Source organism: Acyrthosiphon pisum, chromosome A2 (assembly GCF_005508785.2).
Source record: "Acyrthosiphon pisum isolate AL4f chromosome A2, pea_aphid_22Mar2018_4r6ur, whole genome shotgun sequence".
NCBI classification, from domain to species: Eukaryota; Metazoa; Arthropoda; class Insecta; order Hemiptera; family Aphididae; genus Acyrthosiphon; species Acyrthosiphon pisum.
Genome location: NC_042495.1, coordinates 65,563,900 through 65,591,757, shown reverse-complemented (window position 1 = coordinate 65,591,757; position 27,858 = coordinate 65,563,900). Strand labels below are relative to the sequence as shown.

At 26.4% G+C, this 27,858-nt stretch overlaps 2 protein-coding genes and 1 long non-coding RNA gene across 4 annotated transcripts; 2 read left to right on the top strand and 1 right to left on the bottom strand.

The window, feature by feature from the left end:
• Window positions 1-466: 466 nt before the first annotated feature.
• On the bottom strand, window positions 467-4,447 carry LOC100570896 (probable inactive peptidyl-prolyl cis-trans isomerase-like 6). The gene is made up of 7 exons (XM_003246565.4): window positions 4,187-4,447; window positions 4,032-4,127; window positions 3,773-3,952; window positions 1,629-1,691; window positions 1,425-1,551; window positions 1,189-1,354; window positions 467-1,118 (listed from the first exon to the last, which is right to left on the bottom strand). The coding sequence occupies exons 1-7, from the start codon at window positions 4,283-4,285 to the stop codon at window positions 476-478; spliced, it is 1,374 nt and encodes a 457-aa protein (XP_003246613.1). The 5' UTR covers window positions 4,286-4,447; the 3' UTR covers window positions 467-475.
• On the top strand, window positions 2,433-6,809 carry LOC115034224. The gene is made up of 3 exons (XR_003839577.1): window positions 2,433-2,754; window positions 3,456-3,578; window positions 6,095-6,809. It is a non-coding gene; the product is annotated as an uncharacterized LOC115034224 (long non-coding RNA).
• Window positions 6,810-12,434: 5,625 nt separating this feature from the next.
• LOC100169258 (organic cation transporter protein) lies at window positions 12,435-26,428 on the top strand. Of its 2 annotated transcripts, XM_029489014.1 has the most exons (11): window positions 12,444-12,753; window positions 16,249-16,379; window positions 17,183-17,294; window positions 19,656-19,821; window positions 20,058-20,161; window positions 22,996-23,153; window positions 23,247-23,415; window positions 24,508-24,753; window positions 25,157-25,371; window positions 25,439-25,626; window positions 25,734-26,428. In XM_029489014.1, exons 3-11 carry the CDS (start codon window positions 17,227-17,229, stop codon window positions 25,959-25,961), a joined length of 1,542 nt encoding a protein of 513 aa, XP_029344874.1. In that variant the 5' UTR covers window positions 12,444-12,753; window positions 16,249-16,379; window positions 17,183-17,226; the 3' UTR covers window positions 25,962-26,428. The 2 variants fall into 2 exon arrangements, with proteins under 2 accessions (XP_001951611.1, XP_029344874.1); XM_001951576.5 differs by lacking the exon at window positions 16,249-16,379 and having other exon boundaries at window positions 12,435-12,753.
• Window positions 26,429-27,858: the final 1,430 nt, after the last annotated feature.

Below are 27,858 nucleotides of genomic sequence, written 5' to 3'. Positions count from 1 at the left end.
ATATGGTGTGTACGTAAATGTATAATTTAACTGTATTACTGTAAAGTATAAAAAATGCAAAAAATTTGTCAATCGAAACTGTGGTTCGAACTCGATACATTCTGTACTAAAATACACAGGCTTATCGCATTAATAATAAAAATAATAATTATTAAAACCAATAGCAACCATTTATAAATAACAATTTCCGTCGTAAATCTCAAAATCCCCGTTTGAGAAACTCCCCGGGTAGGACCTCTTATTTACCTTATTCCGTGATAAAATGTAGCCCAACTTCTTCCTCAAGGTCTAATCTAGGTATCTGTGTACCAAATGTCAACGCAATCGGAAAAATTAGTTTAAGAATGCATAAACGACGTAGAAACATTGGCGATTGATGAAATTATGAATTAAGACTTATTGACTAGTGTTATAGCTGTATGATTTATGTCTAGTGGATACTGGATGAGTAATTTACGTGTAAATGTATAATTATTCAATTGGCAATGCCGTCATATATTTTTTTATATTTCCAATAATCCTTATGATTTGCTGATAAATTTACACCATATTTGGCGTTTTTGCCGATCGATATTGCACTGCAAGCGCCCGTGCGTTTCGATTTGATCGTAGAAATGTTTTCAGTTCCGAGTATTCGACTCGCAGTTTCGTCAAGCCCGGCAGAATATGGCTTCAACTTTATCAGCGAATATTTTCTCTTCGTTTCGTCCTTGCAGCTAGATGGCGCGCTCGGAATAGACATGGAACCCAGACGTAGTTTCGAGCGTTTCGAATGGACAACATCAATTAATGGTTTGGTTTCTTGAGGTGATGCAGAGTCTTCGATTTTACCCATGACGTTGTTCGTTAAGGTCCGAATAATCGATTCTACGTACTCAAGATCAGTTTTGATGGGCAAGTGGAGTGGTTTGGGTTTACCGTACGTGTATGCGTACACAGCTTTGTGTATAATTTTGTCGATAATTGTGTATAAAAATTCGTCTAATTTTGTTTTTACAGGACGAGTACAGTTCGGCAATACATCACACGAAGTTATACGAATTTGTCGGTCGGAGATTTCACGAGCGCTTGACAATTTCTCAATTGTTTTTAAGGTCTTCTCGCCCTCGACAGCATGTCTGTATACCGTTAAATTGTTGTTATTTATTACTAGTGTTTTGACCTTACCGATTTTTTTATTTTAGTTACCCAAACGCCACATATTTATCGTTCATCCAAGGATTTGGTTGAAAACTAATAATAAATTCCGGGCCATTGAAATATGTTCGTCTACTAGCTAAAGACAGCACACCTCTTCTATCGTGACTTACTGAAAAGTTTTCTTTTTTTAAATACGCTATTTTATTTAAGATTCCTGTATGAAATTAATAAAATTAAAACAAATTGCGTGGAGCATCTGATAAAATAAAAAATAATTAACTTACGCCCGGCTTGAATGAAACCATTATTTATATCAATCCTGTGTATAAAACTGTTCAAGTATCCTTCAGTTTTATTTATACATAACTGTTTGAAATACTTACAAGTTTTTGGAACTAGTTTATCAAATAGCTAAAAATCAAATATTTTTTTTTTTCAAATAAGTAGTTATTCCAAACAATTAAATGAATACCTAATAATATACTAACAACGAAAACAATGTGGCCAATTTCCCAATTGTTAACTTCAAAAACCATACGCACAAATGTCGACTAAACATAATAGGTATTATACACATAGGTTATTACTTATATAGTTATATAATACTTATATAATATATTTCAATTTAAGAATGGGTGGGTACTGGGTTGTCGTTACCTACCTATATGTAAAAAAAAATTTATTGTGCATACACAATATCTGAAGTTAGTGGTTAAAATAAAAAATTCTACAGGTGTCAGGTACCTACTTAATAGCCTGACATTGAATACTATGAGTCTGAATAAAGTCGTCAAACTTGTAAGTATATTAAGTCACGATGTCGGACAATACCACAATGGATATAAAATATTTCTTTCTATACTTAATTGTATATTATTATTAATTTCATTACATTTACTTATTATTTTACTATCGGCATTATTATAAAATATTATTATTATAGAAGTTAAGACTGAGTCACTTAATAACTATTACAACACAATTAGGCTTACAACAAATTAGAACAAAAGCTCAAAACGGCACATTTTTGGGGGTGGCTAAAAATGATAGTTTTTATACTTATGTGTTCATCATTTTCTTTCAATATTTAATTTTTATACCTTATTCGGTATTGTTATGTACTTATGTAGGTACCTAGGTATTTAAAATGGATTCTTACACATTTTGTATTTTAAAAATTATTTTTGAGTATCTAATTAGGAATTAAAAAAAATATACGATATCTAGGTTATAGGTATATTATATTATATAATATATTATACAATTAGATAAAATATTTTTTTCGATGTTCATAATAATTAATAACTTTTATAGCGATCGGAGCTGGTAAGCGTAGCGAGCGACTACTGCAGTCTACTATTGTTATACTTTTATATTACTATATTAGTATATTACATTATAATATGTGCTGATCTAAAAAAATCAAATATTGTTAAAGGTACGGTGCTTGGTGGTAAAGCATAACGTTGTGCACATGCGTAAAAACAGAAAATCGCAAACTTCGGAAGGATAAAGAATGATGATTTCTGCACATTTATACCATCGTTCTTAACTCGTTGAAATAGGTACATGTTCCAAAAACTAAAAAAATCTGAAAAATGGGTGAAAATTAAAGTGAGTTTGTTCCTTTATTTAAAATACATAATTTTTTAAAATTGTATTTAGGTATTCCTATTTATAATTTTTATTTTAAACACTGGATATCCATCTCCCCCCTGCCAACTAAAAAGAGGGGTGGAATTTAATAAGTGTACCGGGGATCATAATTTTTAAATACGTGGCCCTGATTATGGTTCTTAGATGTCAGATATATCTGATTGCGTGGGCCCACCATTTTAAACATAACTTAATTACCTACTTAAATATTTTCAGATAATTTAAAATCAATGTACTCTATTTATCGATTCTATTTGGTTTTATTAAATGTTTGTGCAATCTATTTATGTATTTTATCCAATAACTAAATATGAAGATGTTGGACTTATTATTATATTAACGGTTTCTCTTGGTTATTTTACTCGCCTGAAATTAGGCAGAAATTATTTCAAATATTTGAAAATTTAAAAACAAAATATCTATTGACTTTTTGTAAAATCCTTAGAAATTAATTCTTAAAACATTTTTTTTAAGGATACTAACTAGTAACTACCGAAGAGTAAAATTAGCTAATAATTGTAAGCAGTCAACTTCTAAGAATTGTGTTCAATGTTTAAATTTTAGCCACACAAATATTAATAATTACCTACTATACAACTAATAACTATACCTATTGACATAATACACTATGTATCTATAATATCTATATAACTCTACAGAGTGATTCACCAAACATGCTCAACAAATTGTTCTTCTTCAATATACCAGTTATTTACAAATGGTTACACAGGGTGTAATATTTGGTATTGGTGAATCACAGTGTACAGCACTACAGCATCATAGTAAGTTTATAAATAATTAAATGTCAATTTAATTTCGTACCTAATATTTACAATAATATAATATTTAGTATTTACTGTTTGTCGTATTGTATCATTATTTACTATTTATTATATTTATAGACTATATGTAGTTAATGTTTAATATTAAAGTCGTTTTAAACTTGTACCTACCTGGATACCTATCTAATATTTACTTTATTATTATAATAATCTTGAATATCAATCGATGCTAGTTGTTTGCAATTCACAGACCATAAACTCATAGTTATATTGTATTTGACGCTTAAATAGTTTTGAAATTCTGCATAAGCGCCTATATAGGTTTTATTGATAAATATTGCTTCAGTATCTTGACGTTTCGCACCACCGAGAATCTATAGACAAGGTTTGTTTAAATATCTATAGAAATATCAAAAAGTACCACCTATTCAACTGTATTTTTTTTATTTATACTTGATTTATTTTCCACAAACATCTCGTCCATTCAATGTCCATAACACCTCTAATAGTATGTTTATTAACCAAATCATGCCGATGTTTCACCAAATTCTAAAATTGAATAACTGTTTTATAATGATTACATTTTAAATAAGTGAAAACTAACATACAAAAAGTAGATATTTAGTTTTATGAAAAGTTGTAGATAATAAACAACCTACAACTTTTATGTTCATTTTAGTTGGCATAACGGTTTTAAAAGAATTCATATTATATTATTAACATTAGGTATATAAAATAAATTTAATAGTTAAACAGAGAATTAATAATATACCTATATGTTTATTTGTTCGTTACTTAGCTACTTCAACATTGTTTAATTTTCAATAAAAATATAAAGTTGCATTCAAATTAGAAAAAAGTAATAGGTACCATCTAACTTAAATGTAGTTGAAAATAATGCAACTAAAATTGTATTTTTGATTAACAAATAGTTGCTTATTATTAAGTATCTAAATTTACATTTACCCTTTTGAATTTTTATTAAGAATTAATAGAGGCTGTTACAGTAGTATTTCTAATAGCACTTAGCCTTCGTTGGTCGTAGAAACATGTTTTTAGTTTAAACCTACCGAAATTGGGTGCTAGGAAGAAATACCTATATGTGATCGATGCACCCAATCAACATTTTTCACTGGCTAATTCTTCCAAATCTAGGCGTATATGATTTCTTCGAAAATAGCACTTGAATCTAAATAAACATGAGAAATCCAACTAGAGAATCGTGGAACAGATTTTTAAAATTTGTTTATTTTATTTTGAAGTTAATTTAAATTTTTTGAAAAATCATATAATATTGGACGTTACATACCTACGCATGTGAAATCTGATATCTCCGCTCGTCTTACAAATGCATGACAAATCATATTCTCCGTTCAAAATAATCATTTTTACTTTGTTATTTTTAATAATATAAGAGTGAATAAATGTATTTGTTTATTAATTTTTTTATTTAAAAGAGCTGCCGTCATTTAAAATTTAAGCTGAAGCCTGAACGTAGAATTTTGGTTTGTGGAGGGAGGACAATAAAAATACTCTATTGTAAATAAATTATTATTTGTATTAATTTTTAATTTTTATATCTATTGACTATTATAGTAATATAAGTATTATAGTATTATATTAGTTTTTAAATGTTCTTATAACTTTAGTCTAAATATTTTTAATTTTAGATTCTGAGTAGGTAGAACGAAATGTTTTGTCAGTCATCAACTTTTGGAACAGTATAAATATTCAATATTCAACTTTGATGGGGTATTAGGATATAGGTATATAGTAATTAGTAGCAAATAAGATAAAGATTGACTCGGGAGAAAAAGTAAAAAATTCTCAGTACTTTTCAAAATAATCGGTAAAAACTAAAATAAAAATTATGAAAAAACGAGAATATTAAAATTTATGCGACGCCCATTTTTTAAAAAAATCGATTTTACTATACTTATTGTGGTAATTCATAAGCAAACAACAGTAGATAGCTGAAATTTTCACCAAATATATTAGACATTTCTAGACATGATATTGTTTTCAAAATATTTTAGCCCTTTTTGATTTATTATTAACAGAAAAAAAGCTTGTCAATTTAAATTAAGATTTCTAAATTATACTTAATCAATTTAAAAATACTAAAAATACACAATCACAATTTTTTTAAATTAGCGTTTAAATATCAAGTTTTGACATTTGAAGATTTGAAAATTATTGAAAATTGTTTTGTAGTAAAGTTACGAATTTATAAAGTTTTTAAGAATAATAGCTATAATAAAGCTTAAAATAAATACAAGGTTGAAGGTTCTTCAAATTATGTTATTCTTTCAGCAGTTTAAAAATATCATTATTGAAGATAACAATTTAAAATTAAATATTGAAACGAAAAATATTAATCGATTGTGCAATAATTTTAGTTATTTTGATTAAATTAAAAATTATTATTCGATGCAGAATTCTATATACATCATAAATACATTTTTAAAATATTTAGACTAAATGTAATATATAAATAAATTATATAATATCCTTAGAAATTGAGGCTGAATTCAAATTCAACACATACGGTTACCTCAAGGCTCGAAACTCAAAACCTACTATATAGCAGAGCAACTTCTCCGGATTTTTAATTTGTGTTATGGACATCATGGAATTAGGATAACAAAGGCACGTAATGTGTGGAAGCGTATTTAACCTTGTACTAAATGTTCAAATCTTAAAATTAGAATAGACAATTTTATGTATTTCTATTTATATAATACTAAAATAAATAGTCGACTAAAATATAATTATTACTCTAACCCAACTATAGTTGATCTAACCAACTAGATAAAACGTCTGAACTATAAACAAATTTTAGACTAGCTAAATTACTAGTATAAGAATACAAAGCAAAGGCTATGCTCAGAAAATCTGAACTCAATAATTTGTTTTGTGTCTGTGAGCTTGATACTTCTGGAATACAGATGCTTATAGTAAAATATAATATACACGTGGACATGGGTCATGACGCATAATTGTGTTGCATATATGTACAATATCAGGCACTCTTTATTCCGTCACTTAAGTTGGATTTATACTTTTTTGATTATAAATAAAATGAAATAAAATTTCAATTCATAATAATTTAATATACGATCATCGATGATAGAAAGGTTGTAATTTAGGTGTTCAATTATTATGCTTCATAAAAATTAAAAAAATGTATTCTAATTATTTCATTTACAGACAAAAAAATAAAAAATATTTAACATTTGTACAGTGGTATAATGAATATATTCTAATTTATTGTATTTGGAAATATTAACAAAAATATGTTACACAAGTTTGAAAACTAGACGTTTTTTTTTTGATATTTTAAATTTTGTTAATAATTGCATCACATAGGTAATTACTAGTTATATACCTATAATGATAGATTAAACTTAATTTTTATTTTAATATAAATGTTACATTGTTATGTAAACTATGTTTTAATAATCAAATACTAATTAATAATGACATCAATTTTTAGTTATTTAGTGACATTAGTTAGTTTTATCACAATATTTTTCTTATATAGATTTATTTATACTATACTATAACATTTACATTGTTATTATAAATTGTAATTGCTTTAACTGTTAATATAATATATGACATTTTAAATCGTATTTTATCACATCTATCATAATTAAGAATGTGGCATATGTGCACATTCAATTGTATTAGCTAAAAATTAAAAGAATGAATGAGATTGAACCGAGACAAATGCCTAATTTTATTGCAAGATTAGGTTAGGTTAATTTGAATTGTGTCAATGTTTAATCATTTTAGACTATGATCATTTTTTTGTTAACTGTAACATTTGATTGAAGTTATGAATAAGGTACTTAATATTTAATAAATTTGATTAGAGATAACTGATGAGTAATTTTTTTTTCTATACCGGTATACCGGTATACCTAACTGATACAGAATTCTTGTTGTTTTCAGTATAATGTATAATTATTATGTATTATGTATGTATTTATGATTTATTGTGTAGACATGTATTTGTTATGTCAATTTTATCCATCACTTGACAGTTTGAAATATTTTAAACGTGTACCTACCTATAGGTTACTATATACTATATAGTTTAATAAGTACCTAGTGTCCTGGTATAAGTACCTAACTAATAATCTAAACATAAATAAAGTTATTTGTGAATCATCACGTACCTATTTTAATACTTATTATACCACCTACCTATCGTATATTATATTTCACGCACGCCTACGATATAGTTATTACATTTAACATTTTAGATGCCGAATGGCAAGCAAGTATTTAAGTGAGCACTTTTACGACTAAAGGAATAATGCATTGTCTTAATCAAAGAGACTTAAAATTGAAAATCAGGGCTGACGGCCGTATAACAAGAAAATAAAACGTAAGTACGATATGTAAGTAATTAGGAATTTCTACTGATTTTACCAAAATGTTAAGAAAATCGCTTGGGAGCTAAACTGCATTCGTTCCTATATTTCGCATTTTAATCTATTAGTTACCTTCTTAAATCTCTAGGAAAATCAATGGTAAATAAACAAATTACCGCGTTTTATAAAGCAAAGTATTAATTAAACAAAAACTAGCACAATGATTTCTTTATAAGCATTTAATGTTTTTTTTGTTGTAAAAAAAAATTGATTGTGTTTATATTATATTGAAAGAATCGAGTAGTTATGGTATGTAGGTTGGTATACCACATAATATTATACAAATAAAATATAAACTGAAGAAAACCTATTATTATTTATTATTATTGCAATTGTTTTGATATTAGTTTGATTAATAATTATAATCTAGATACACTTTATAACTTTCTCCTGAATTGAAAATTTAAAAATAAAGTGATCAATATTATTAATATTAATTTTCGAACAGTTGATGAAAAAAATATACATTTTTTAGCTGTAATATTTTATTTTGACAGAAAGTTATAATATCCACCCCCTAAATGGATTAATAAATCCGACGGGCAACCAGCTGGTTACACTTCCCTCTAAATACGTGACTGGTTAAAATGAGAAAAAATCAAAGAACTTATCTTTAACCTTTAACTTATCCATGCTTTTTTGTACCCTATATCCCTTTGGCTTATTATACTACATGTTTATATTTTGTATTTATTTTAATGAATACCTAATGAAAATATAAGGAATAGACAATAGATCATTTAAACTTTATTTAAAATTTCCCTTTAAATGTACATAAAACACGGTGAAAAGCCTCCATAATATAGTATACTTAAGTAATTTTTATTTTTGAAATAAAATTATATGAGTATATATGGTTATTGATTAGGAGATACATAAATTAATTTTAGAGAGGATATTATATTATATTAAATTAGATTAAATTAGATACCATATTATAAAAAAACTTATGATAAGGGTCATTAATTTTTTCACTTAGATTTAAAAACAATAATGTGAGAAAATCAGATATATTAAAAAAAGTCTTAAGACAAGTTTGTGGTTAACACTTAATTGGTTAATAATTAATGTGGTTAGATTTTACATTACCTATATGAGAACAAATTGGTGTTTTCATATAATATATTATATTAAATAGGTGCCTAGTTAGTATTTCGTAATATTTCTATGATATTGTATGGTCGTGACACCATCTTAAAAAAATTCTAGATAAAACAGAATTATATTTTGAAATTTATAATGCTATATACGAACTGTAAAAAGATTGTACGTGATGGTTTTTGAAAAATGTATCAAAAAATAAAGATAAGGTACCTATTTGTAATCACTAATAAATTAGTGTGCAAATGTTGTTGTACTAACAATCGCTTAAATATTACTTTTATTTTATCAAACCAAAAAAAAATTGTTAATCACAATTTGCTGTGTTTAAAAAAAATTTTGTTTTATAAATTGTTTGCCATATTATTATACTTTCACCAATTATTATTATTATTATTATTACCAGTTAGTTTGATAAAACAGTCTCGCCAATCGCCAAAACCTGTATTTTAAAATACGTCTAAATGTCGAATACAATAATTATATAATTGATATGTTTAAATAACTACTTTGCAAGTTCTGTGAGTAGTAAATGTATTATATAATAATATCTACTTGAAATCCACTTATTAAATGTAATAAAAATCAAGCTATTTTTTATTATATTATTTTTGAAAATAAGTATTTAACAATTAATCTCTTGAAATAAGAATAAAAATAATTTAGTCAGAAATAAATAAATTTGAATATCAGAATTTTAAAAGCTTGATAATATGAGATTGTCAATATACCTAAATCATATCCAATATTACAGATGAAACATACATATGTAGTGCATTTTAATTATAATGCCGTAATAGTTCAGCCAAGTCTTATTATTTAGGTACCTACCTACATCAAATACAAATTCGATATTTATAATTTATAAATACCTATAAAGTATGTATATATTATTACCTACACCGAAAATATTTGTTCATAGTCTTATTGAACTGTAAATTAGGTAATATTATTGGTTTAATTTTATGATTCTTTAAATACCTACCTACCTACCTATATTTACAAACAATTTATAATATATTAAAATATTTATTTATTTATATATTTGTTTTTGTAATGTAATCTATATATACAAATAAAATGTATTATAATGAATTTTCCTATTTTTTAGTATATGAACAAAATTATTACTGTTTGAATCTTTATTGTAAGAACGCATGTACTTTTACAGTTACTTAGGTATCTATTAGTTTTAATAAGTGGATGTTAGAGCTTATAGAGAGACTTGTTATAATTGCGAATTTTAATGCGACGAAACTCTGTTTTCTAAAAAGTAAAATTACTAAAAACAACTCCCTATCAAATTTTAATTTTAATCAGATTTAAGTGACAAACAAATTCAATATTTAACAGTCAAATAATTATGATATTTGGAGTATTATAATTGATTACAAACTCAAAATCGAGTCTCCTGTTCCTACAAAAATTAGAAAACATTTTAGATTTTAGATTTCATAATTATAAATATCTATAGCTATTTTAATTTATTAAGACGTAATTACGTAGATTATAAAGTTAATGCAGATCATTCAATAATGAACAATGTGGGCAATGACCCACAAAACTTGAATTATCAAACCCGATAAGTACTGTTATATTGTCTAAGATTATAGAACATGGATAGGTCATAGGTACAGTGAGTGTACACTATACGTCTGATACACAACTACAGAATAAAATACATCTTATACTTGCGCAACGTTATCTTAAAAACAGTACCTACATTATTGTGTATGAAATAGCGAGTGTTTAATGAAACTTATGAAACAGTAAATAACCTAGTACCTATACCTATAATTTAATCAATATCTTTAAAAGGTAGGTAGTTTAATAACCTATTAATAGTTACATAGGTACACTCACCAATATATTGTAGTAAGTAATGCTATAGAAATAATTCTACTAAATTTTTTGGAAGAATACATTATACGTTTATAAATACAATAGTATTATAATGAGAATGGTTCAATGGTGACATTTTCAAAATTCCTATTTATAAAACTCAAATCGTAGCTAAATTTTAATAATAGATCTTGATGTTTTTTTATTCCCGCAAGTCCCAACCAAAAACAGTTTGCATAACCTCAATAAAAAAAAAGTATTATTTTTTCTAAAAAAACGAGAATTTGCGTAAAATGTAGATATGGGTAGGTACCTAAATTAAAAATTAAAAATAATTTAATATATGTTTCTGCCTTTTAACTCATAGTTTTCAAACACAATGTTAAAGCATTTTAAAAATATCAAACATATATAGAATGATTCATCAATCATGCCCCCCCTGCCATTTTTTTAAAAATAATTAATTTAATACAATTCTGATTTTTGAATTTTTGAATAGATATACATTATACAGCTATAAAAGTTCATGTTTTCAATTATTTAGATTATTCTCTTCCATTTAAATTTGAAGACCAGGCCTCGTAGCGATAAGAACTTCTCTTTTTAAAAAGAGAACCAACATTTTTCTACTGTAGGTAGATACATTTTTAAGTAGATCATTTTTTGTTGAAGTATTTGAATCAAAACTCGAACTAATAGTTATCATAAAATTAAAATAAATATAAGACTACGTGTAATAGTTCTAAAATGATTTCATATAATAAATAGTATTTATTATACATGGAAAATTCTTACAAATTATATCATGTTGAAAGATTAAGGTAGGTACCTATATAATATAATATATTATAATATTATAAATCTACGCATTTTAAAATATTTTCCTTGATTATGCTTGAAAATTTCGAAAATCGGAATTTTAATAAAATCACAGTGACATGCTTGGTGATTCACTCTGTATAATTTCAAAAACATCTCTTAATATAATCTAAAAATGGTATATTTTAAAATGATTATTTAACAATATTAATTTCAGATAATTTTAATTTTATTATGATATTAAAATTGAACCAAAGATTTGTTATTTTTGATAAAGGTAGTATTAGGCTTTAATAATGTATTTAGATAGAATTCAATTAATATAAAAATAAACTTCTTTGTCAGTTTTATACATTTTATTAAATGTTTATTATAATTTAAAAATAATAAATACGATCTTTAACAATACAACGAGTAGGTACAATATGTTTGGGCTATAATAGTTTTGTGTAAAAAAAACTAAAAAATTTAGTTGCATCATAACTGACGAACAGTTTAATATTATGTAGGTACTATATATGGTAATTTATCTGCTTACTTAACATATAATTACCAGGTACATTTTGTGTGTTCAATGCACTCTGTATGCATAACAAAAGAGCCATAACATATATTTTATTACAAATTATTATCACTCTGTATGTCTCAGTTGGTTGAATGCAGTGGTTGTCGTGCCATGTGTTCTCTTAAGTAATCCTGCATGGCACTTTGGCAGCAGTGCTGACTTAGTATTCGATGCTATAGTTTCTATTCGACTGCCACGCTCAAAACAACTCATTCACTTCCCTTAATACATTCCCTTGCGTAGTATTATAAAATGAGTACAATAATACATTTATGATTTTTTAAACTGTTTGCTATAGTTATTATTTCTTTTAATTTAGTTGAATTTAAGTTTTAAAATAAAAATAAAACCAGTGCATCAAAAATGGAAAAAAGTACAAGCATTGATTTTTATATGGATAATTTAGGTAAGAAACAACGTTTAAATATTATAGATTAATTCATTTATATTTAACTAAAGCAAATGAAATTGAAATGTATATCAGATGTTTTCTTTTTAAAGTACATTTTAATTTAAAATTTAAAGTGTTAGAAAACTAGAAGTATGTACTTTTTATATATTAGTCGGTAAAATATGTACCTAGATCAAGATGTGATAGCTCATCATAGTAGCTTTTATAATATTTTATTTAAATTACAATAGTCTTATTTTGTATGTAAAGCTTTCTTTGTAGAATATATAATGTATATGTATTTATGTAACATATTTTGTATAGGTTATATCATTCATTTAAAATATAGGTGCTAAAGGGTAGTAGTCAGTAGATGACAATACAATTGTACCTATGCATATAAAATGAATTATATAAAACTTATATATAATATATATTCAATTAGATTTCCACTAATATAATATGTATTGTAGCTAAAAATTAAAATGAAATTTTAGTAAAAGTAATTAAAGAAATCGATCGAATAATATTTATTTAATGCGTATATAATATATACATAAATATTACATTCGCGACATCAATTGTAATACAAATATGGTCAAGGTTATTACAATTTGTAGTCTTTTGCATTTTTCCGTTGTATTTTCTATAAAATATTACATATTGATCTCATATTATATAGGTACATTTCTTACATTTGTACGTTTATCGGGTTATCAAGACCTCAATTTTAATGACTTGTAATTTATGTTTATAATCTTTATAAAATATTTGAAAATGAACTTTAAATCGAATGAACACGTGTTATTTATCTATATTTACAAGACATACTATCAACAAATAGAAATTATTTTTTTTTAATGAAAAACACAAAATAATTTACTCTATTGAGTTCATTTTATGTGCATATTATACATATAGCTGGTAGTATAATATTATAAAATTTTAAAACACATAACAATCGTACCTGATAAATAATTAAACAGATAACAATTTAATTGTGTGTGTAACACGTAGATATGTTGATGATTAAGTTTTCTGTAGTTATTTATTACTTTTTCTGTACAACTATGTTACAAGTTATAATTTGTGTAATTGTGTTATAGAGTTTTCACAAAAGATTTTTTTGTCTCATAATGTATAGTACCTACATTATTAATTTTAAATACCTATATAAAAGTTTAGGTAAATTTGAACGTTTTTAACAAAACCAAAATCTTTTAAAATTAAAAAAACTCTAAATCACGCACAAACTATTATAGACAGTTGTAATGTGTTAAGAAGTTAATTAGCAATAATAATAAACACAAATTAAATTAGATATAGAATAAGCACTTGTAGAGTTTTATTATACAAACACGGATAATTATTTTATAATTCTCAGACAATTATTAATTTCGTGATTATTAAATACTTTATTTTGTTTTATCATACAATTTTAACTAATAATAATGATTTGAACATTATATTATGAATGTTTTTCTTATCGTTGTGCATAATAGTTTTGTTCATCCCATTTAAATGGAATGAAGCCAAAAATGCCCCAACTACGCCATTAACCCAAAATACATTTGTCGCAGTTTTATAATAATAATATATACTGTATCGACGGGAAGTATTGAGTTAGTTCTAATTTATTTTGATCAGAATTCAGAAAGCCCTTTAGGGCTTCGTTGACCGCCATCCATGCAGTACATAACTAGAATGACAAATATAAAGAAATCAATTCCCTACCTACAATTTTCTTTTCATTCATGTTTTACACTATAATATATGACGTGTATGTAAAATTATTTTTCTGAAAACCATTTTTTATATTTAGTCGGAATGAATTTGTATTTTACAAAACTGTTATTTTTATTTATCATACATTCAGTATAAAACATTTATGTTATAAAATCAATAATGAACGGATGTTATATATATTACATTGGATCTATACTAAAATCAAATAATATGCTACCTAGTTAATATTATTATATTAGACAGATGGGTAAGTTGTTTGTGATTTATCTTACTATCTTCATTGAATCTTAAAAAATGTCATAATTTCAATTTAATAATAATAATAATAATAATAATAAATTATAATTAAATGTGATGTATTTGGTATAAATTAGTTTAACCTGGGTACCACATATTTATAATAGAAAAATAAATGTGTAATAGTAAAATAAAAAATTATAACCTTTCCTCAGAATTCAGAAATAGAGGCTGGTCACCGTCTCCGCTCAAAATTGTTTTTCGTATGCAATGATTATTGAATTCAAATTTAGCAAAATATCCATTACATTGACGAGTTCCACTCAAAACTAATTTTACGGCAAAGCGACTTTATAATTTATATTACAATTATTATAATATATATTCAATATATTTCTATTAATATAATGTTCACTACCTACTAGAAATTGGGTTGGAATAAATCTAATAATAATATCTTATCACAAAAATACATATTTTGCTGAAGCCTGAAAGTAATTCAAATGTTATACCCGCATAAAAAAAAAACCTTAGACTAACGATTTAAAATTATTTCTAATCAAAGTTAAAATATTCTGTATTAACTATTAAATACGTTAAACGTGCAAATTCAATAGTATTAAAAATTAATAATTATAAAAATTAAAAGCTTGTTGAAATGAGATTAAATGCACTTTTTGTAATTATTAATAATTTGTTAGTTTTCATTTTTTCCTAGTCTTATAAGTTATAAGTAATACATATAACACCTATATATACATAGTATAATAATGCATTGTATTATATAGTTGAAGAGTGATGTAGGTACCTATAAACGTTTTTGAGCCATTTTTCTTCATTTCACCTACCACAAAAAATTATTATTAAACCAAAATATACCAGACTTTGTTCATAACTAGGTACTAAATGTAAATTATAAAAAAACTAATTTTCGTATTCTAAATGTCTGCCTTGTGTCTATAATAGGTACCTATATCAATTATTCTGATAGGAATTTTGAAATGGTAAATTTTATTTGGCTTTTGGAGTACCTACCTACCTTCTCAGGATTAATAACTAATAATCTTTTCAGAGTTCCAAGTTGGCTTTACAGAAGGGACCATAATAATTATTAATTGTGATTCCACTTGTAAATTTACAGCAGATTCAAACACATTTATGTAAATGTTACAATAAGCTTATTGTAACATAAACATAATTTAAACCTAGGTTTAATTTTGATGCGATATATTTCATAGTTTCAAACTACGTTTACATTAAAAAAATTTGTACTGTATATTAATTGATAATTTATTATTTAATCAAACTATAAGCCTATTCATATAGATTACTACCTATATATAGGTTAAAATATAAATTTCAACATATAAGTATATTAACTACAATAGTTATTTACGGAATGATAAAAATAATGTTTGCTTTTAATACTCTTCATATTATCAAAAACTCCACGGTTTAAATTTTATTGAGTACTTACCTAGTTTTATACTAAGTTGATATTAAATTAATTTATAACATTATTTTCAGTTTCTTGGTCTCAACCATTATTATAGAGTAATATAGAGAGGCCGACTTTACTCGGAAACATACATTTTATTATAGACGAGATGAGAGCGAATGCTGTTAATTGTTTTGATCTATATAGTGCTCATATATAGGTAAAATTTCATAAAAAGTTATATAAAACGATATAAAATATTGAACATCTAATGATTCTATTATGAATATGCTTGGCCACACGTATAAAGGTAAGGTTGTTATGACATGCAACTTTATATTCAATTTTGGAAATAAAAAAATCAAAATATACTAGTATTCAGTAAGTTTTTTTTTGCTAGCAAATTATATCAAGTCTATGATTATTTTTTAAATAATTACAATAATACATCTAAAATCGTTTTCGTTAATAACACGTACCTACGTATTTATATTGAGACGCTATAGCTAGACGCCGTTAAATAGCCTTAAAAAGAATAAAAAATTGAGTGAAATTATTTTGAGATTAAACTATACCCAGCGCGTTAAGGCTATTTTTCACTAACAACTAACTGAGGTTATAATTAACCTTTTGCGGATTATCATATTTTTGTTAAACAAAAAATATTGATTTTTATGAAAATAATTATGTTACGAAATCATGAATGATAAATCCTTTAATTAAGCGATTTATTATGTAAATTCAAAAATGTGTGTCTTCTTTAAATATAATTTAAGGTATTTATACATAGTGTTTAGTAGTTGTCATTACTTAAGCAGTATAATATATCGTATAAAGTATAACATATAGGTATATATTATACATATGATACGTTGTTATATATTCTGTAAAATAAATAATAATGTGCCATATAATATATGATGTTAAATTATACTTTATGTTGTAATGTGTTGCTCATTAATTTTATATTGTTGCATACCAAAACTTTTTCCACGTGTAAGTTATGTATACATATGTTTTTAGGGGACTTCGGAAAATATCAACTGCGGCAGTTTTTACTAAATCTAATGTCAGCATTCACAGCTGGTCTACACATGATGGCTTTAGTCACTGTTGCTGCTGTACCTGAATACAAGTATATATAAAAATATTCAGTCGTTTTCTCAGACTAACAATAATAATACTATCAAAATATATCTTAAAATACAACTCAGACACTTGGACAGTATCAATACAATAAACAACCAAATTATTCTCAACCCACTTAACTATAGGTACTTGTTCTGAGACACCTACGTGATGAGATTGATTTCCTAACCTAACTTCCTACGCATTGCATAAAATTAAAACTAGAAAGTAGAAACTCTTATTATCTGCGGGTAAAAAATTATACTTTTGTCAAAATGACCCTTTTTTTAATTGCAATATTAGTTTATTTGTTGGATAATACTGCAGTATATACTAAATATATACAGTTATTTCAGACATTAGAAAGCGAATTTGAATTAATCGATACATCTATTTTAAGGAATATTCAATGATCCCACATTATCAAGTAGGCACTTAAAGGTATACATTTTGTGTATACGAGTATATTAGTGTTTATGTATTTACTATTTACAGTATATTTTCTACTTTATTGAAAGTAAAAAGTCGGATAGTAAAGAGTATAGATAGGTACCTACTACCTATACTAGATATACCTATATACTAACTATTGTGTTTAGGCAATCGTCTTAATTCACTCACCTCGTATGAATATATTATTGTATATTTGTATATAATATGATATATATATATATTATTAATATAACCATCTGAATAAATAAATTATTAATATAAATTTAAAATCAATAAAATACATTTTAAAAACTATCCTGAGTCGATCTTGTTGAAGATAAAATACAAATTATAGATTTTTCAACAATATATTTCCAGGTGTTCGAAATACCTATAGTAAAAATGAAAACAAAAATAACCAATCAATTTTATATAATAGATAAATCATAAAATGATCTTAATGTTTTGAAAATTATTTTAATTTTACTATACTTATTTATTCAAATAATCTGTTGAAATATGTACATTTTAGGATTATTATTCTTTATATTATATTCATATGTGTATAAGTACATAAAAATAGTTAACTGCCTATGCAATAAGTAACTAATAGGTATTTAATTTCACTATTTAGTATTTTCACGTAATTTGTAGATAGCTTTTTTTTTTTAACAAAAAGTAAGATAATGATAAACCTAATAAGTTATTAAACTGTTGAAATTGTTTCAACCAATAACTTTTAATTGAAGTATTATTATTGTATTTTATTTATAGGTATCATTAACTAATATTGCAATAAATGTTGTCTTTTGTAATAACAAATATATAGGTACATTCATTTCAATACATTTATTATTGAAATATATAATATGTATTTAATATTACTTATTACTAGGGCCCGGATTTTTATGCAAAATTTATTGTTAAATATGCACATATATATGCACTCAAAAATTAAAAAATATGCAAATAATATGCAAAAAAATGTATTGTTTAAAAAATCAAAATTTAAAAAAAATTAAAAAATATAGTATAACTTAAGTGAAAAAAAAATACAATTTAAATATTATTTTTTAAAACGTGTATAAAGCATAAAAATGTGTAGTAATTAATAATTATTGAATGAGTAGCAACATGATGTAACAAAATGTGCTTTTAAATTATCAGATTGAAAACGTCTACGATTGTCACGTAGCATCACCTTGTATTTTCGAAAAACTTCTTTCCACGTCTACTGCACAATGGGTGCGTATTTGAAACAAGAAATATCTTCTGGTGACAACTCTGCAAGGTCTTCATCATCGTTTCTTATTTCTTCGCTTATAATTTCAGATTTTTTTTTTATTTGTGATAATCCGGGATTTTTTGATAATACCTCCGATAATTTAACTTTAACAAATTCAATACCTCGTCCTCCTTCACTCAGTTTATTTTCTACATTTTGAATCAATTCTAGACTTTTTCCAAGATTGACACCCGATTTTTTTAGACACGTGATAGTGTCTGTTATGCATTGTAAATTTGATAGAATTATCGAAAGTTCATTTTTGATCGAGTTATCATTAAATAATATAAATAAAATAAAATATTTTTTTTATTCGGTCGAATTATATTTGTCAGGAACGTCGGCGATCGGGCAAAATCGGCAATCAAACTTTGAGTAAAATTTAAAATATTTTATTAAGTATTTATTAAATATGCACATTTTATGTAGTTACCCCGAAATATGCAATTATTATGCATTTTGATGCAAATATGCAAAAAAAAAATTAACAGTAGAATCTACGTTTTACGAAACATCAAGATATTTAATCAGAATTATTATACGTCAAATGTAGAAGAATATTCATTTGCATAAAAATCCGGGCCCTACTTATTAGTTATTACCTATGTTAAATTGAATCGAAGTATAATTCAAATGCATTTATGTCTGCAGTTGTTTGATACCGGAAACAGAATCGGAATCAAATATTACAAATTGGATCGTGGCACCCAAATTCAATAATGATTCATGTCAAGCAATAATTAGTTATAATAAAACCATTAATTGTGAAAAATGGTCATTTAACGAAACATATTACGGGAGTACTAGAGCTACGCAGGTATAATTATTAAAGAAAAATAATTTGTCGTATTTTTTTAGAAACTCGTCGTATTTTAGAAAATCATTTATTATATTTTAAACTCAATAGAGAATAAAGTACCGTAAACGAAGTCGTTCTATAGGTTTTAATTTATTTTTGAAAACTTTATAATAACGTGTATTATAATTAAGTAAAAGTGTTGTAACGTCAGAACTGTAACTATAATATTATAAGGTTTATTTGTTGATTTTTAGTGGAATATGATTTGCGATAATCGATGGATGGGGTCTTTAGCACAGATGAGCTACATGTTTGGAGTATTTACCGGCGCAGTTGTGCTTGGAAGTCTTGCCGATAAGTATGCAGTTACAATATATATAATTACGTCAATGAATAAAATAATGGTTTTAGTTGGTACACGTTAAATAATCGGTTGTATTAGTTGTTTGATAACCTTTAGATTATGTTTTTGCTGGGTCGAGGAAAAAAATAATAATATTAAAAGCTACCATATAATAAAATAAACCATTACCTTATTATCGGCGGGTACAACTCATTTGTGGACTAAGATTAATTAATTATTATAATAATTAAGTCTAGTGATCTATTTATCAAATATACATTTCTGAACGTGTAGTGATTTGTTGAAAGTAATTCAAACCAAGATAGTACAATATTATATATTAGTATAGTAGCTATGTTTGTTTATATGTATATTATACATTTTCACGCTGCAATAAATATTACGTAGAATAATAACTTATTTATGCACTATGATGCTTACATAATATACAATTATTAATTATTAATTATCAACCTAGTTATAATTTAAAATATTTTTTTTATAGTAGTAGCGGTAGGTAGGTATAATCAAAATTGAATATTTTTATAAATACTTATGTTTGAATGTGTAAAGATATAGATATTAAAACATTCATAATTACATTATAGGTAGGTATTATATAATAATGCTTAATGATAAGTATATAACGCATGGCATAGGTAATAATTTATTTGCTTAAATAATTAAATAACTATAAAAAAGTTAGATTTATTTTTTTGCATTTATTTACTATAGTATTTATTTACTATATACTACAGTAGAGTATTAACAGGGGGGGGGGGGGGGTCAAGAGGATCAATTCCCTCCATAGGCTGTATATAATATGCAAAAGTTTTAACTTTTGGCCTCGAACTTTAAAGGTGGGGCTACTGGATAAAATCATATGCCCCCCCCCCCCCCAGACAAAAACCTAAATACGCCACTGATATACAATATAGCCATATAGATATGCGATATCATGTCGGTATCTTATTTAATGAGTTGAGTAAAAATATATTGAATAATTGAAAGTAGGAACTACATAGGTAATAATGTTTAGAAGCAGAATGTAAAATATTGATGTTTGCATATTATGTTTAACAACAAGGGTATTAAAATACAATATATTTCATTAACTTTAGGCACCTAATATATATAATTATTATATTACTAATTTTATTTTTTCATTGATTTTAAGCCTGGTAACTGAGGCCATTAGCTGTAGGGTTTTTGGTACGATGGGGAACGGTTGGAGGAACACATTTTTGTTTTTGGCCGAATTTTCTAGTGGGCACCCGTAGGTATCTGCCATGCCCGGGTGGGGGTTGGCGGCGTTTCTCTCCGGACACCGTGACTGCCCGAAGAAAAATGCCACCCGTGGCCGGGATCAAACTGGCGTCGGTGCGCGTCACAACCGACGCCTTAGTCCGCTCAGCCACTACGTCCCCCATATGCTATAAATTATACAGACATTATGGGTACTGGGTAGGTATTATGGTCTAACCTACCTCTAACTAATACCTCATACCCAATGCTTAATGCATTGTATTGTACTGTATACGACAGATAGCCACATTATAATATAATATTTAGGTATAATAATATATGGCATTTTATTTCTTTCCCGTAAATCTTTAAAAAGCCTTTAAAAAGAACATTCGAAGAAAATATGTTTTATAGAAAATAGAAATATTCGTAAAATAAATATTATATCTATAACGTTATTGTAGATATTATATTATAGGTAGTCTGCAGGTAGTGTTAAATAAAAATTTATAAAATCACCATATTTAATGTCTGAGCCAATTACATTTAATAATACAAACTTATTGTTTGACTAAAATTTATTAGTAAACATTTTTTTTCATTATTATCTATTATTAGATTCAACTGTATAATGTTATTATTTATCATGTATACTTATAGTGCCATTAATTATATATTGCGTGTATTATATAATCAATGCTATATAGTACCCAATGTAGTGTAATTGGACGGTTTTTAAGAGAAAGGGCTTAAGTCGAAAATTGATACTTTTCAGGAGACACAAAAAACATTATAACTTTGTAAATTTTTAATGTTTTTAAATTTTGTATTCATAATCATGTTTGATAAGTGTTTTGTTATTTTACTATTAAATATATTTTAGTTTTTATTTATTTTCTTCAAATTATAATGAATTAAGACCTAGTGTATGTAATTTTATAAGACTTATGCCCTTTCGCATCATGACTTTAGACCTATTGCATGTAATTTTAAAAGGCTTATGCCCTTTGTCATTAAAATAAGTTATAACTAGTGACTTAGGCCTTTTCTCATGAAAAAAAATTCTGTATAACGACTTATTACCATACGCATTCTATTTTATCTCGTAAACCAAATCTCACATGGCATCTACAGTGGTACCATTCAACGCGGCTTGAAATTTCACACAGATTTTTTAATGTATAAACTGAAAATGTTCAAAATTGACTTAAGCCCTTTCTCTTAAAAACCGTCCAATTATCGTACGATTTAGTAGATACATATGTACCTACCTAAATATCATGAACCTATCACTTTAAACATTTTCAGTGACATATTTTATATTTATATTCAATTTAAGCCTTAACGATTATGATATTCAATCCAATGTGCAATAATTGTCTAATTGGACTAGATATAGATTCCTAGTTAAGCCACATACTATCATAATAATAATAATAATAATATAATATTAATATGTGTTGAGTCTAGACTCTTCAACTCTTGAGTACATTTAAACTTTATAAACATTGATATTATCTCATAATATTATGACTTCAAATAATTACAAATATGGATTAAAAGACACGATGCATATAATAATTTGAATTGTCTTATTTTAACAGATTTGGCCGTAAAAAGATTTTCTGCATTTCAGCTGTAGCACAATTGTTTCTTAGTGTCGGAGTAGCATTTCTTAATAACTATTGGATATTTATAGCTACCACATATGTATATGGAATTTTCGGTTCATCGGGGTCTTACATTTCTGGATTTGTTTTAAGTATGTGTAATGTGTTACCCAAAATAAATTTTCGTTAATAAACTCGACACATTCAATTTATTTAACTCACGTTTGTTATATTTATTTATATAGCTATGGAGTTAGTAGGACCCTCAAAACGTTCAATGTGTGGAATTCTATTTCAAACAACATTTGCTTCTGGTATTATGGCCGTAGCAGCGTGGGGATATTTCGTCAGAGACACCTTTTTACTACAAATTATATATGGATTACATAGTTTAATGCTAATTCCTCATTTCTGGTAAGTACCTAACTTAAATTGATTATTTTTATGCACAATAAGGCTGAAAACAATAATTATAAAATTAATTCATGGTAAACAATGTTCAGTCTTCGTTACGAAGATAGAAAAAAAACAATATTATAATATTATTTATTAGTAATAAAGTTAGTCTATATACTTATTCGAACTGTATAGAATATATTTTAATAGGTACTATACATTGAATTTATATTGACACAGTATGATATTATTGCAGTGGACCCAGTGAAACTTTAATTGTGGTTTATACCTTCGATAAAATTATAAATCAAAGGAAAAAATATACTTAAATGTTATTATCTATATGCAATTCTGAAACTAAATATATATATATATAGGTATGATATACTATGATAAACCATAAACGTAATACAGTAGTCGCTACGCACTACTTATTGGACTCGCGGTTAATTGGCTCATTCACCTATTGGACTCGAATGGTCTGGTCCCAATTTGTACGCATAACAACACACACAAAAAAAATTGTCTATTCAATTCACTACATCGGTTAATAGGGTCATTTGACAGTTAGTCAAAGTTATAGGACCACTGTTCAGAGCCGAGGATTTCACGAAGAAAATGGTCAAAATGATTTTGAGGCAACAAGTTGCAGATTTCACTGATGGAAGAAACACGGAAACATTGCGTTCGCTAATCCACATGGCGAACAGGAAGAAGCAGACCACGAATATACACACGATTGTGGATTCATTCAGAGTGACTATCTCTTGTCAGCCAGTATCCTCCATCTCGTGTGTCCAATGCGGATGATATTGAACTTAAATTTCCGACCATTACCTGCGAACACGTCATGTACATTTTTTTTTAGGATCTTTGGCTCTATTGACTTTGGACTCAAATGGTCCGGTCAAAAGTGAGTCCAATAAGCTGCTGACTAATGTTCATTGATATTCTATTTTCACTGTTTGAAAAGAAGGTATTTTTTTGCACATGAAAATTAGCTGGACCTCCACGAAAAATGTCTAAATATGCCACTGTTTACCGTGGATAATATCCAATATAGGTGCGCTTTTATATATAAGTACATCAATCTATTTAAATATATTTTAGGTTAATTGACGAGTCTCCAAGATGGTTGTGGGGCCAAGGAAGGAAAGAAGAAGCAATTAAAATTATACAAAAAGCACTGAAAACCAATAATAAAACAATGCCAATATTATTAGAAAAAGAACAAATGTTGTCATTAAATAATGACGAACCCGTCATAGAAAACAATCAAAATCGATCGTATTCGATATTGGATTTGTTCAAGACACCAAACCTGAGAAATAATACGATCAATGTTTGTCTTTATTGGTAAAGTCACTATAATATAATAAATATAAATTATATACATCATATGCATATATACATAATATTATATAAGCAGATAGCACATGTGTTAGCTAATCATCATGTGTAACATATGTTAATAGATTTTTTTTGGTACTTTTATAACTAGGGTTAAAATTCTGGTGGCTACAACAGCCCACCTAACAAAAACAATTAATTTAAAGTAACTTATAGACGGATTATATCTAAATCAATGAGGAATATTTTGGGGGACTGAGCCGCCCATAGTCCCCCTAGTTTCGCTACTGGGTAGTTGGTAGATACTAAATACTTGCCTGTGAAAAAAACTACCTATTCTTAACATTTACAAATTATCATTCTCATTATCTCATATAAACATAATTATTTTTATTTGGTAACATTTTAGGTTTGCTGCTAGTTTTGGATACTATGGTATTTCGCTCCGAACAGGAAATCTACCGGGGAACCCATATTTTATGCTTTTTGTGATGGCAGCTGTGGAAATGCCTAGTTATGTATTTGTAACATTATCAATGGATCGTGTGGGTAGACGATTTCTTAGCAGTTCAATGATGATTGTCGGAGGAACTGCTCTGCTTGTTTCTGCATTTTTCCCTTCGGGTAAATTTATTTTATCAATTAATTTCTGTATAATATCAATATTAAAAAAAAAAATATGCTACTTTAGATCCATTATCACAGTCAATATCTACTGGTATTGTGTTCCTTGGAAAGTTTTGCATAGCAGGAGCTTTTGCTATTATTTACAATTATACTGTAGAACGTTTCCCCACTGTGGTCCGAAACACCGCTATTGGACTTGGAAGCATGTTCGCGCGTTTAGCCGGTGGTTTTACTCCTTTGGTTACCCTATTGGTTAGTTAAAATACATATTTTAATGTTTAAAATTGATACATTTAATATAAACAATTTTACTAACTTTATAATTGTATAGTAAATAATACTATAGTAACAATTTATAGGATGTATATGACATAAGAGCCCCTGCAATAACGTTTGCTCTAGTGACCCTTTTGTCTGGGATATTGAGTACTCTACTTCCAGAGACCCTTAATACAGTAATGCCACAAACCATGGAGGACGGTGAAGAATTTGGGAAAGGTGATACATGTTTTACTACTGGATGTTTTGGACGATCAAAAAAAAAGCAGCCAAAACAAAAAGATATACCTCTTGAAGAAAGTTACTAATTGTAAATCAAAACAACAAGGAACTTTAGTAATCTAGTTTTTAAGTTAAGTTATTTTTATGTAAATTGTTTTTTATATGTACCTATATTTTGGAGATACATATTTTATTTACATTTTACATTTTATATGCATTTTATTTTTTAACTCATTCGTTTTCATTCATTAATATATGCTTAGAGTTTAAGGATAACAATATACATTTTTACAGAAAAATAGTTCGAAAAGTCAAATTTTTGAATAGGTAAATAAAAATCTTAGACGTAATCAGAATAATTTGTAATATTATCACGAATAAAATGTTCAATATTTTAAAATGTGTGAACAAAGTACAAATTTAAAATATCTACTTATAAGTCGTAATATATTGATATAATTAATAGTAGTTTTAAATTTATATTTTTATAAGCAATAAATAATTGATAATTGAATACAATATTATATTTTTTACAAATAGTTTTTTGAGAAAACGATGAATTCAATTTTATGATTAGGTACCTTTTTACTTAAATTTTCAAAATGTTGACTGTTTAATTCACATTATTCTCGTATTTTTCTTAAATACATATTATAATGTAAGCTTTAAGAGTAAACATTTTAATTATTTTTATTTTTCATCCACCGTGATTCACTCCGTGTTTTCCTTAAATAATAAATAAATTTAAATTCTAATTTTTGGAATTTTTAAGTATACTAACGTAATAAGTACCTACCTATGAACCATGTGTTAAAGAATTTTTACCTCTAAAAAGTTTTCTCTGAGACGTGGGTGTAAATTGTTAAGCAGATATAATACAGTGAGCAATGCATGCATGCATCATCCGATCATCGTGTAAAACATATCACAATGTCTGCGTCATAATAATTGAATTGGAAAATTTCAGTACGCTATAGCAAAATAATTACAGTGAATTAAAAATTAAATAGAAGTCAACAAAATTGTTTTTTCATAGGTTTCGAGTAATTTTAGTGTCGCACCTATAACGACATAAAAAGGTGGGTAAGTGGATGTCTCTTTGCTGTACAGCAAGTTTCAAGTGGGTCACTACTCACTGTATAATGGATGGTATTAAATTTGAATTCAATGATATTAGGCAGAGATCGAAACCGGTTTAACTGGTTTTTTGGAAAACCGGTAAATACCGCGGTTTTCTCATTTCTGAACACCGGAACTGAAACCGGAACCAAACGCTTTAAAACACCGGTTAAAAAACCGTTTTCAAAACCCAAACCGAAACCATAGAATTGAAAAACCATTCTTGTACCGATCTTGAAAAACCGATTAAAATTTGAAACTCATGTCGGTTTCTTTGAATTTCATAAAGTTAATTATATTATTTGTAATTCTAGTATTTTTATACGAAGAAATTATTATATTCAGATTTATTGATAAAAATCCCGATGCAATTACTGAGTATTACGAAATATTAATATATATATTACTACTAAACTTGTGATTCAAAATTGCGAATACAAATAATATAGTGTGATGTACTGATGTTATTGTAATATACAATTAAATATTAATGTAATCGAATAATGATCTCAACCATAATATTATAACAACATAATATTATGTCGAATGCAAAAGTAGGCATGACTGCACGAGGCATCTAAACTAGGTATGAAATATTCAAGTTAATAACACGAAATTATAATTTATACTATAGTTCTGCTGAACGTAAATTTGTTATAAGTATCGTATATTGTACACTAATTATACAAAGTAGCCATATTTCAGGGCTTTAGACTTGGCCCTTACAATAGTTAATAGATAATAAAAATCGAGTCTACAGTAATTAGACAGGAAAATAAAATGAACATTTTTAAAAACCGTTCCAAAAACCAAAACCGAAAATTTTCTAAAACCGTTCTTTAAACCGATAAAATATTTGAAAAA

Coding starts and splice junctions, on each gene's coding strand:
- LOC100570896 (XM_003246565.4), bottom strand. CDS start 4,285: ATGAATTCTTTTAAAACCGTTATGCCAACTAAAATGAACATAAAAGTT. Junction 3,953..4,031: donor GTTTGTGGAAAATAAATCAA/GTATAAATAAAA, acceptor CCTTGTCTATAG/ATTCTCGGTGGTGCGAAACG. Junction 1,692..3,772: donor AAGATTATTATAATAATAAA/GTAAATATTAGA, acceptor TATTATGTTTAG/TCGACATTTGTGCGTATGGT.
- LOC100169258 (XM_001951576.5), top strand. CDS start 12,711: ATGGAAAAAAGTACAAGCATTGATTTTTATATGGATAATTTAG. Junction 23,154..23,246: donor CATTTCTGGATTTGTTTTAA/GTATGTGTAATG, acceptor TTATTTATATAG/CTATGGAGTTAGTAGGACCC. Junction 25,372..25,438: donor TTCTGCATTTTTCCCTTCGG/GTAAATTTATTT, acceptor ATGCTACTTTAG/ATCCATTATCACAGTCAATA.